The sequence below is a fragment of the Choristoneura fumiferana genome, chromosome 5 (genome assembly GCF_025370935.1).
Source record: "Choristoneura fumiferana chromosome 5, NRCan_CFum_1, whole genome shotgun sequence".
Classification (NCBI taxonomy): domain Eukaryota; kingdom Metazoa; phylum Arthropoda; class Insecta; order Lepidoptera; family Tortricidae; genus Choristoneura; species Choristoneura fumiferana.
In genome coordinates this window covers 9,998,914-10,012,286 of record NC_133476.1, presented here as the reverse complement: position 1 = coordinate 10,012,286, position 13,373 = coordinate 9,998,914, and the positions used below count along the sequence as shown (strand labels likewise).

Sequence of the window (13,373 nt, the reverse complement as noted above, 5' to 3'; positions counted from 1 at the left end):
TGATAGGGATTATTTAACATTCGATCTATTTGTCTTCTTAGCACCTATATTACGGAAATACAGAAAAATACAATAAAACCATACGTATGTATATTTTAACCAAATATTTGTTTATAGCGCGCCAGAGGAAATTCTGATATTTTCCGGGATAAAAACTATATATGTCCTTCTCAGTCTTAAACTAGCTCCATACCAAACTTCATCACAATCGGTTAAGAACGCGAGGCTACTATAGGCTTTACGAAAAAAACGAAAAATTTACGTATAGGTAGGTACCCACTGTCATTTGTTTTATAATAATTTAGACTGAATTTGGCACTGACATAATTTTTTGTCTTTACTTCTTTAATGGGCTCTCTAAATCGTTGCAACCGCCGGTTTACGTGTGTTAGGTACGAAAATCGACTAATAATATGTCCATAAACTATAAATCTCACTCGCTCATCGTCGCAGAATGGCAATTGGTTTTAGCTCATAGTCACAATCCTTATATTCTCGTAACCACGGGATACGGCGAGTGAAACATTTCGTAACAAACCTCATTTTATGCTATCAGTACAAGAAAAGAGATAATTAAAAACTGCCTAAACACATACATAGTCCACTACGTGTGCATAGCATACGCGATTCCGAGCTCCAGATAATTCATCTACTTATAAGATTCTTGATGAATTACGATTTGTGTACAAAAAATAATAATTTTATCTATTAATGACCATATTATTTATTTTGATTAAAAAGGCCATTCTGTTTAATTCCAGGTGTGATGACAAAACTTCTCACAAGTGAGGTTAGCATATGGACGAGCTTGGTCTCGCCGGTGCCCCGGGCTCGATGACAAGACGTGCCGGAACGCAACCAGACGTCAAGCATGGCGAACGTGACAGACGCGTTCTGTGTGTCGGGCGCCACCAATTTCAACAAGGCCTACAGCCGTCTACACGGCTACATCGCGCTGGTCATCTGCATCGTCGGCTCCGCCACCAACTCCATCAACATTGCCGTTCTGAGTCGACGCGAAATGACCAGCTCCACAAACTCCATTCTTACCGGCCTCGCCTTCGCCGACCTTCTCGTCATGCTAGAGTACATACCATACGCCATACATATGAACATCAAAATCGGCCCGCAGATCAATCAGAATACCTACACTTGGGCCGTCTTCGTCTACTTCCACTCCATATTCAGCCAAACCTTCCACACTATATCGATTTGGCTGACAGTAACGCTGGCAGTGTGGCGCTACGTTGCCATAGCCTTCCCTCAGAAAAACAGATCTTGGTGTAATAAAAGAAATACAACAGCCGCTATTGTGAGCGCGTATTTGATTTGTCCTTTTTTGTGTCTTCCTATTTATTTCGCGATGAATATAGTGCCGAGCGAAGTGACTCATCTAAACAATTCCGAGTTCGCCGAGGACTTGGAACTGCCAAATAATCGGACCGTTTACGTTTTAGAAATGTCAAAGAACGTAGAATTAGTAACAGCTATAATGTGGATTTACAGTGTAATATTAAAACTGGTTCCAAGTATCGCGCTATCAGTGCTAAGTTCGTGTTTAATTTCAAAGTTGACTATGACAGAAAGAAGAAGACAGATACTTTTGAAACGTTCTACGGTGGGACCAAATGAGGTGAGCAAATATTTTTTTTTAATTTGTTTGAAAACTTTTAAAAACGTACAAGCTTACGTAAAACACATCACTATCGAATCTAACCACGTTTATTTATTAAAGTCATGTCTGACAGCATACTTTATAAACAAGGAGCTCAGCTAACACTTTCAAGAGCTGCTACTGTATTTCGTTATAAAATTTCATTGTAGAGCTGCATTTTAAGTACCTATCAGACTAACGAATAACTTTCTTCATAAAACGAAATTAAGGTGACTCCACTATTACAATAGTCTAGTGGCAGGATTTCAGAACAACTTAAGGCAATGAAATAAGTTTCATTCTAAGTTAAAACATGCAAGCTGCTTGAATGCGTCGAGATGCGAATTTTACAGATAAAGTTTTTACGTTTGAGCAAGTGCTCTATAAAATTCGTTTGAAAAGATATAGGCTCTGTATTTTTTAATAATATGTATTTTTCCGCACTCGAATCGTGGGAACATAAAGCCCTCGCTCCGCCTGAAGCGGCATGTTCCCAGCACTGGGACGCATACAGGACCAGATAATAATGATATTTTCTATAACACCTACCTTTATATATCGTCGGCTCCCGCGAACAAACGTGTAATGGCTTTTACAAATTTTTTTGTTGTTATTTAATTACGTTCTTTTAGCTACCTATAACGGACCATACGTATTTTTTTAATCAATCGTGTCGCGTGGGAATGTGAATGCCATAATTAATGTTCATATCGATGGCTTGACTAACCACAAAAATCCCCTCCGGCGTCTTACGTCAAAGTCGTGAAATGTCCAGGTGCCCAGGTGTAGAATGTCAAGATTGTAAAATAACCAGATGGTAGAATGTCAAGATCATAAAATAACCATGTAGTAGAATGTCAAGATCGTAAAATAAACAGGTAGTAGAATGTCAAGGTCGTAATATAACCAAGTAGTAGAATGTCAAGATCGTAATATAACCAGGTAGTTAAATGTAAAAAAGGAAAAAAAGTGGGGGTAAGTTTAGTTTTTGTCTTGCACTCAACCCTAAAGTGTGGGCTATCGTTGAAAAAATCTTTTAAAATCTATTGGGGCAGTGAAGAAGTTTTTTCGATTTAATAATTGTTTGCGAACTATTTTACTTTAAAATGCAATTTTTTGCTAAAATCGACCGTACCCCTACCCACCCCTCTTTAAGCTAAACTGGTTCCGTAGCCATTACGAAAAAATGAAGTAAGTAATATTTTTTTAAGGATTTCGTATTCCAAGTTTAGGTATATTTTATACCTTAGGCTGCTATTTACTCTTAAAACTACTAATAATTCTCAAGCAAACTTAGCCGCTATAGTTTTCCTTGTAAATTTAATATACTTACTACCACCCTGAATTTTTTCAAATTTTTCCACCCACCGGTTTAGATTTTAGAGGGGGGACGCTCGATTTTCATGAAAATTTGCACTTTCAAGTTGGATATTTCGCAAACAAATAACTGAATCAAAAATTGTCTTAGACACCCCCTAATGGTTTTAAAAGACCTATCCAACGATACGTCCACACTATTATAGGGTTGGATGAGAAAAAAAACACCCCTACTTTACGTCTATAAGTACCCAGGTCCTGGGTTCGATTCCCAGCGCTGGTCTTATTTTTCTGGTTTTTCTGTGCATCTATATTTCAGTTTGTATTTTCGATATACGTTTTACGGGATTTTTAGGGATGTTTAGGGAATTTGGAATTAAAATAAAAAATACAAAAAGATTCCAAAAAACCAATCTTAGTCTATAGGTAGGTTTTAATTTTTTTTTATTGTAAGTTCTATTTTGTCGGCATAGTTTACATAAATATCCGTGCAAAATTACGGCTTTCTAGCATTGATAGTCTCTGAGCAAAGCCGCGGACGGACAGACAGACAGACATGATGACCGTTTTTGCCATTTTGGCTACGGAACCCTAAAAAAATATCATGATGAGAGTTAATAGAGCCAACTTATAAGGAAAACTATCACGGCTAAGTTTGGATACCTAACAATAAGTATGAAAAAAAAAGTTAAAAAAACTGAAACTTGACTACGTTAAAAATCTGTCTTTATTGTTCATTTTATATATTTGCTTGACAATGGTTTATTTTAGGCTGTCTGGAAATACACTTGTACTTTCGTCATAGCTCCTCAACACTTAAGTATCTTAAGCCAAAAATCTACTTAGAAACGTCTAGATCATTTCTTAAGACCTATCTAATTATACTTCACGCGCCAGCTATACAAAAATATTTTCAATATTTAATTTTTATAATGTAAAATCCAACCATTTTTTTTAGACTGCTAAAATAATTACCTTTATTTTTAGCTTTACCGTCGTCGGGTAAAAATATGTGTGAGAGAGAGAGAGAGAGAGAGAGAGAGAAACATTTTTTTACACATATTCGATACACATAAAAATACATTAGATGGAGAGAAAAAAATAATAATAAAAAAATAAAATATAAAGTAAAATATGAAGTAAAACAATCACATGTTAAAATTATATGCAACGACTTTTACGTTACGGCTGCGGAGCCCCGTCCTGGACGTGTCTGACAGCCTGTTGGCCGGTTTTTACTTGGCCACCACCCGAGACTTGGAAGTGGCACAACTTAGACGCTGTAAGACATGGACCTCTTACGATGTGGACGCAATTTTGACACTGGACATTTACGACTTTGACGTAAGACGCCGGAGGGTTGAAAAGAAATATCACTTGAAATATTCGAAACTTTACGCCACAAAAGCTAATTGAAATTCTGATCTCAACTCTCGATGGTCCTTTGTTTGTTACTTCAAAGAGGGGGATTGAAGTGTAGGTTTCGTGTAACCTGTATAGGCGCTGTTTATTTCAGACTATAAGTAATACGATTTATACTTAGTGCTTTTACGGATATTGGTTCTGTTCTGTTACAGTCGTCTGATTGAATAATCCGTGACATAGGCGTGCAGCAGTTTGTTTCGGAGCAATACACATTTAATTTGCTAGTAAATACTAGTAATAGTAGTAAATGCTAGTAACTCAATTGACAGTGTTTGTTTGGATGTATGAACCTAAGTATTTCAAAGAATGAGACTTACTATTAAATAGAAAAGACAACTAAGATTTTGCTGATAACTAATCTATAATACTACTTTGATTGAAAAAATCTAGATCTTCCACAATTAATATCAATATAACAAGTGATAGCAGATAACGGACACAAAATGAAAATAATTGAATACGAAACGAAAGTACTGAGTGCCGTCCGACTGATAATTTATATTGATGTTATCATGAACATTTTTTCATTTGATGGAGCTGAACTGATTGCATTTAGAAAAAGTTAATCATGGCGTTGAATTTAAAACTTTCCAATAGTGGAATGTCGCCTGAGAAATGTTTTATTCAATCTGAAGCTAATCCTAGACTAGGTCATTAAGTACTCTTCCTATCAAAGAGGCGAGAGGTTTAACCATCTTAAAAAGTTACTTTCGTTGACTAAGGAATTTTTGACAAGCTGAATTTGTTTCATTTGCACTTCTGCACGAATAAATATAAATAGTTTAGGTATATTTACATATTAACTACTTTTTAGTATAATACCTATACATATATGATACCTACTTACTAAATCTTAGGGCAGATAATTGTAATTTTTTGAGCTTTTATTGTTCATTTCAAATATTGAAAGTGAATTTTGACCCACGTACACGAGATGGTCGCTGGGGCCGAAAGGTTCTCGAGTGGAGACCGCGGATCGGCAAGCGCAGCGTAGGACGTCCACCAAAGAGATGGACGGATGGCCTGGTTAAAGTCGCGGGTTCACGGTGGATGCAAACCGCTTCCAACCGAGGCAACTGGAGGTCTATTGGGGAGGCCTATGCCCAACAGTGGACGTCCTATGGCTGATATGATGATGATGACGATGATGCATAAGTAGTCGGTTGCTGGCTGCAGCTTTTATGTTACTCGTTTAAGATGTTTTACACTGAGTAGATCACGTTAATAATATTAATGGATCATAATATCTAGTAAGTAACCGCTTTTTTCGATTATGTTGTACCTTTTTTCTCGTCCTCAACAATCTGTGTACAAACAAACAGTCTATGTATTCTGACTATGTGATCTGTTTCTATATAACTCTTATTGTCAGTGAATACGTTCGTTTGATGAACGTTTAGCAATAATCTGATCCTTCTCAAATCACTTTACAATATGTTTTATAGAGTGTTAATTCATGTACCTTGAAGCTTGTCCGATCATTTTGTAATGAATATATATGTAGATTAAATCACAATTAATTTTCTTCTCGGATACTTACTCAAATTTCACTAAGAAAATTATTGTGAAAGTTCTATAGTCACAACGAATTGGTTCGATTATACATAGTATATTTCGATAGTCAAAAGTAAATAGACTGAATTCAAAATAGTTAAAGGTGGTAATTGTATCAATGTAGATTATAATGGGACTACACTTATGCCCAGCAATACCATGTTTTTGGTGTAAATATAAAACTGCAGCTTTAAACTCATTTGATATTTTAATGACAAATTATTCTGCTGTGGGTTTACCTATAGTAATGAATATTGTATAAGTGCTTATTGTAAGTATTTAATTAATTCTGCTTTCCAATAATTAATAGGCGATGAAGACTTCATTACTCCTTGGGTATTTGATAACATAAACTCTCTCTTTGAATTTAGTAAGACAAAGACAACTTTGGCCGCTTACTATTTAATGAATTTTCTTTAGTTTATTCATTTTAACAAAACTTACGGTTACTTCGTGAGGAAAAAAATTGAAAATTTAAAAAAGGAAGTTTTATATTCCCACGTATCCACTTAAAATTTAAAACATGAAACAAGACCGAATAATTATAAATACTTACTTTATACTTGAGTGCATATTTGCCTTATTCTACCTCTTTCTAAAGCCCAGTTTAGATCTGCAAAACGAATCGTGCATGTTACATTACATTGCGAGGCTGTAAAGTGAACAAGTTTGAAGTGGTCATTGGAACAGCGTAATGTAAACCAACTTGCACAACACAATCTTTCTTGCAGGTCTAATCACCATCATTTCGATATTTTTGCCTTAAAGTTGTAACAAATCTATAGCTACAATACTTTCTGGTCCTACCTTCGCAATTAACAGTTACTGACATTAAACTACGTAGAAAGATATTATCTACAGGGCTAATAATATCTCGTAAATCACTTTTGAACTTGAGATCGTTTAATTAATTCAGCTTTCCTGGTGTAATTTAGATTTTAAATCTCTAAATATTTTCATTTGTCGTTTTTAATTGGACTGTTTCAGATTCTCAAAAACATTTTCTTAAGAATTGTGCCGTAATTTGAATATTTGCCTCGATTAAATTATTTTTGTAACTAGACGAGCGTTACAAACTTTGTCAACGTTTTTGTTTGCTGGTATAAAAGTTTCGGTGTATTGTTAGTAGAAAATGCAAAATCTAATACATTTTCTTAAAGGCACTAGCGATGTTCACTAGACTTATACAAGTACCTACCTACACATCTATGCGTTTTGTTTCTATCTATAATCTATGTCAGACCATTTTAGATAAAATGTAAACAAATGCGCCATTACACCACTACATGAGATGACTTCAAACCCTTGGCATAACATTATTTTTTCTAATAATTTTTAACCAAAATAGTGTGAAAAGTTCATTTTTTTTAAATGATTGGGGCTGGGAAAATGATTAGGCCAATAACGCCTCACTGTGAAATACCTAACACATTAATTCAAAGCGAATGGAGGGCCCATGATATATATGACAATTTATGTAAGTACAGCCAACTACAAAGAGATGTACCTATCCATGTTAATCTTACAAGATGATGTAACTTTTCGCATGCCATAATTAATTACCCTTGGTCGGTGACATTTGTAGTAACAACAAAACCTTACATTATCATCGAATCTTTAAAAATGCAACAATTATGTATCCCGCAACGCTTCCTCCGAATGTACACTAACAAGCCTCTTTTACTATCTACCGATATATTATGACAAATATAAATAAACGTTCGTAAAAGTCATGTCTAATGTAATGTCCATGTTGTGCGAGCTCCCGTAATAGTCGGAGGCTCTGCGCTCGAAGTTGTTGACGACTCCTACCTGGACCTGTATACCTGGGACAAACGGTCCAGTTAGGTAGGTCGAGAAAGAGATCACTCGTCTATTTGTCCAAATTACCGCAGTGTTTGAAGTCAAAAGTCTTTGACCAGTATGTGTTGCCAGTGATGACATACGGATCTGAGACGTGGGCGTTAACGATGGGCCTCATGAGTAAGCTCAAAGTCACTCAAAGGGTTATGGAGAGGTCTATGCTCGGGGTTTCTTTGCTGGATAGAATCAGAAATGATCATATCCGCAGTAGAACTAAGGTTACCGACATAGCCCGAAGAATTGCGAAACTGAAGTGGCAGTGGGCGGGGCATATTGGTCGCAGGACTGATGGCCGATGGGGTCAGAAGGTTTTCGAATGGCGTCCGCGGACCGGGAGACGAGCTGTCGGTAGGCCGCCAACAAAATGGAGCAACGACCTGGTTATGATCGCGGGATCGCGTTGGATGCGGAAAGCGCAAGACCGGTCTGAGTGGAGAGCCTTGGGGAGGCCTATGTCCAGCAGTGGACGTCTTTCGTAACCAACACACTAAATAAATATTAGGTATTTATCCAATTACCTGAGACAGATGTATGCAATGGCAAGTGCGTACTGTTTTCGTGAAACGACAGTTTTTTTTTTTTAAGTTTAGTGGCACTTATTTTATTAATTTTTCAAATAGTAAATGCGAAAATTTATGAGTTATATGTGTGTGTGTGTGTGTATAGTTTGTTACTCCTTTACGCTAAAACGACAGAACGGATTTAGCTAAAATTTGCGAAAGCTGCGTGATTGGAATAATACATAGGCTACTTTTTATCGAAATATTCCCACGAGATCTAGATAAAATCTCTAAATCTCAACTGGTAGGTTCAAAACCATGAAATTAAGCACAGTTTTCTTTAAACGTTAATAAAATCTGCAATAATTTTTGGGAATTTTCATGGGAATTAAGTAAAATCCCGGAAGTTCAATTCATCTGCTGGATCTAATGGTTTACGCGTGCGTAGCCGCGGGCAAACACTAGTAGATAATGAAGAAGAAATTGAGTGTTTAAGCTTCGAATCGACTTGCTTGGATTCAGGGGGGCTACTACTAAATTCTAAAATCTAAGTTAGTATCGTACCGTCCCTCTCACTCTCGTATTAGCGTCAACAGGACGGCAAGATACGAAGTTTGAATTTTGCACTTCGTAGTATAGGGCCTGTGTTCTGAATTTAAAAATACTGGTTACATTTTTTGGAACATTAAACGTTTGCTTATATTTGTCTTAATATATCGGTAGATAGTAAAAGAGGCTTGTTAGTGTACATTCGGAGAAGCGTAGCAGGATACATAATTGTTGCATTTTAAACGAGTCGATGATAATGTAAGGTTTTTGTTGCTACTAGAAATCTCACCTACCAAGGGTAATTAATTTTGGCATGCGAAAAGTTACAACATTTTGTAAGATTAACATGGATACATCTCTTTGTAGTTGACTGTAACGATTTAATAATTAGGTCACGTTTGCTTTAACAATCTATTTTGTAGTATGTATTCTATCCCTTTCGGTTACAGTATAATGTGGTTTAGAATGGCTCAACCGAGACTTAACTCTGAACGAAATTGTAACTTTGTTCTACGTAAACATAAAATGAGCGTTTAGAGCTCAAAGCATATGCAAATGAGAATTTAGAGGTAAGGATGCAGTGACTGATGAATGGGATAGATTTTGCGAAACTTGAAAGCTGGTAATTACCCGGCAGTCCAGGGATTAAGCTCTGATTTTAAACAATAGGTCATTACAACAGTGCTAAAAAAGAGGATGCTGAACTTTTTATTCAGAAAGAATGAAATAAGAAACATTTTCTTAAGGCCCTTTGGTACCTTCACTAGTTTCAATCTTGATGAAGCTATGAATGGATGTTGATCAATATTGATTGAGCTCGACGCTCGACGGTATCAATGCAAAAACTCCATTGATACTCAAATCGCGTGCCACGATATACCGATATTCGTACGTATCATATTCTCCCAGATTATTGCGGATTTATATGGCCAGTCAGATCTGTCCGAAACGTAATGATTTTACTTCATTGCGTTAGAAAATAAATATTCTGGGACAGAGTTCGCAAAATTTCGTGTTTTCCAAACGAAATAATTGTGCCTATGATCCGTTTAAAGAAAATTCTCGTTGTAACTTAAATAGATTAATGCCTCAGAAGAATAAGTTTTCAGCTCAGGAGATTTATGTAAGATTTGTGTTTTTGGACATAATAATTAGAAGATATTTGAAGATATTATGCACATTATGTTGTATACTCGAATCGATTTTATTTATCGTGCCGGCTTTCCTGGAGCCGTCGGGTATTTTAAGAGACGACGGCAAGAGACCAGACGGTATGTCTTTGATCCCGTGGAGTATGGGAAGGGTCCTGGTGTGGGATGGTACCTGCGTAGACACACTAGCCCCTTCGCATCTCCACCGGACCTCCACAAGGGCAGCAGCCGCAGCAGAGGCAGCTGAAACCGACAAGATAATCAAATATAATGGTCTCGGCGCCGAATCGATTCGGCGCCGTCCCTTTCAGTGTCGAGACCGAGACCCTTGGTCCGTGGGGCCCAGGAGCTCTAAGGCTCTTCAAAGAGATTTCTAAGAGGCTTATCGATGCCACCGGTGACCGAAGAGCTGGCAGCTACCTCGCTCAAAGAATTAGCCTAGCGATTCAACGAGGAAATGCTGCCAGCAACTTCGGCACAATGACGCAGGGGCCTTTTTTAGATATAGTTTACTTTTTAATATAGTTTTTAATTTAGTTTGTAAAATTTAGTATTATTTCTTTATCAGTTGGAAATTACCAGGGTGAATATGGGGATGATGAATTGAATAGTTTTGAATAAACCCATATATGTGTCGCATAGTTATTTTGTAAACTTACAAACAAAATCGTTTGTAAAATGGCAACGCCAAAACATTGAACCTGATACAGGGTGTGTCTAATTTTCTACCAACTGCAAAGTCGTGGCTACGTAATTTAGTAACCAAAAACTCATGTCAGCTCAAAATTTTGTACCTTTCATAGTAAAGAGTGTGGCTAGTTATTTTCTCCCTTAGTTAAGTAGGATCTGTAAATATAGTTAAAATCCGATTTTAATATACTTAAGAAAGATGATTCAAGGTCAAAAACTGTGATCTGTGATCTGCTATTTCGTATCATCTAATCTTTTTGAACACGCACAGCTGTTCGTTTCACATATTTATTTGATATCAAACTGCTTCAGCCTGAATCAATAATGAAATATTTGAAAATACAAATACCTGGAAATGAAATATTTTTATAAAATATCGACAGTATCTTTGGTCAGATAAGGAGAACCAAGTAATTTTATCTATAAAATATTTATATTAATATTTGAATAGTAGATAATTAGTAGGCACAGTAGGCAAGTTGTGTATCTGGGAAAACTAACTAAGTAATAAGGCTCTCAGTGACATTATTTGCCCATCATGACCATATGATTTCATTATACATAGTTACGTGTTTGATGCGATTTATCATTATTAAATAATGTGTTTCAGTGCCATGCTCCGGGCGTTGTGTTTTCGTCAAGGAATCGCTTCATTGATTTACCCTCGTCAATATTAGTAAATAAATAAAGCAATTTACTCTCTTCCTACACGTTGTCAGCGTGGTACCTGTCTTAGAAAAATAAATCATTGTACAAATAGTCTTTTTGTTAGTGTGAAAACAAAACCGAAATGAGCCATACTTTCATAGTCATACTTTCTTCAACGGACCGTACTATATTGAATGAAATCAAGACGTAGATCTACGTCTACTATATACCTAGTACCTAACCGAAACTGACAGCTGGTGGCGATGGGTTGCTAATATAGCTGAATCCAATTATGCATGTTACGAAGGAGGCTATTGGCCCTCTTACCAGCCCGTCGGAAGGTTTAATAATTCACAAGCCCGCTCCAACTCTACTAATCGAATTTAAAATCTAGCGGTCCCCTGGGAGATCCTTCAGGGCGTCATTACTGACATAAGTAAAACACTTCGTCTCATTAGCTAAATTCTATAATTGTGAATAAAAATATAGGTAGGTACTTTTTAGGGTTTCGCAGCCAAAACGGCAAAATCGGAACCCTTATAGTTTCGCCATGTCTGTCTGTCTGCTAGAAAGCCGTCATTTTAAACGGATATATATGAAAACTATGCCGACAAAATGGTACAATAAAAATTAAAAAAGAAATTTTTTTAGGGTACCTCCCATAGACGTAAAGTGGGAGTGATTTTTTTTTCTCATCCAACCCTATAGTGTGGAGTATCGTTGGATAGGTCTTTTAAAGCCATTAGGGGGTTGCTAAGACGATTTTTTGATTCATTGGTTTGTTTGCGAAATATTCAATTTTAAAGTGCAAATTTTCATTAAAATCGAGCGTCCCCCCCTCTAAAATCTAAACCGGTGGGTGGAAAAATTTGAAAAAATTCAAGATGATAATAAATATATCAAACTTACAAGGAAAACTATAACGGTTAGGTTTGCTTCAAAATTATTAGTTGTTTAAAAGTAAATAGCAGCCTAAGGTACAACATTTACCTAAACTTGGAAGATTTCGTATAAAATACGAAATCATTGGAAAAATATTACTTATTTTTTTCGTAATGGCTACGGAACCCTATTTTGGGCGTGTCCGACACGCTCTTGGCCGGTTTTAATATGTTGAGTTCCATTCAAAGTCGGTAGTTCGATTGCTTCCATCTTCCTCGATTTCCTTTAACGGCAGGTCTCAAATTCTCGAACCTGATGAGATTAGGTTGAATTGTTTCACGCGCTTATTCGAATAGAAATTTCTTGATTGACATCGATTATGAGGGAAAAGGCGAGCCAGGAGTTAATTTAACGCTTGACTTTTTCATTGCTAAGTACTTCGTTGTGTTAGTTAACTTTTTAGGGTTCCAAGCCAAAATGGCAAAAACGGAACCTTTTAGTTTCGCTATGTCTGTCTGTCTGTCTGTCCGTCCGTCCGCGGCTTTGCTCAGGGACTAATGCTAGAAAGCTGTAATTTTGCACGGATATATATGTAAACTATGCCGACAAAATGGTACAATAAAAAAAAACAAAAATATTTAGGGTACCTCCCATAGACGGAAAGTAGGAGTGTTTTTTTTTCATCCAACCCTATAGTGTGGGGTATCGTTGGATAGGTCTTTTAAAACCATTGTTTGCTGTTAGGGGTTTGCTAAGACGATTTTTTGATTCAGTGATTTGTTAGCGAAATATTAAACTTTAAAGTGCAAATTTTCATTAAAATCGAGCGTCCCCGCCCCCCTCTAAAATTTTAACAAAGTTGCCCGGAGCACTGTACCTACTAACGTTCATTGACTAACTTACATAAATAAAATATGATGGAAAAGTATATTTTTACAGTGAGTAAGTCAGTCAAGATTTGTTACATACTTAATGCTTTTCATTCCCATGAGTCATGACTATACCTACTGACGAATAAAAATAACGTGATGTTTTAAACAAAGTAAAGTGCAATATGGAAAGTGACCCATTATTTCAGCTCGTTGCTGTATTCTAAACTTTTGCTTAAACATACATTGGTATTTACATTTTGCGGCGGGT

The 13,373-nt window shown here is 36.4% G+C and overlaps 1 protein-coding gene across 1 annotated transcript in view; it reads left to right on the top strand.

Annotated features, from left to right (window-relative positions):
- LOC141428077 (G-protein coupled receptor dmsr-1-like) overlaps positions 1–13,373 on the top strand; it is a 63,797-nt gene that overhangs the window by 30,990 nt on the left and 19,434 nt on the right. Inside the window, exon 2 of the mRNA XM_074087817.1 lies at positions 762–1,633. Coding sequence (XP_073943918.1) covers positions 872–1,633 — 762 coding nt within the window. The 5' untranslated portion in view covers positions 762–871. The remainder of the gene's footprint in view (positions 1–761; positions 1,634–13,373) is intronic.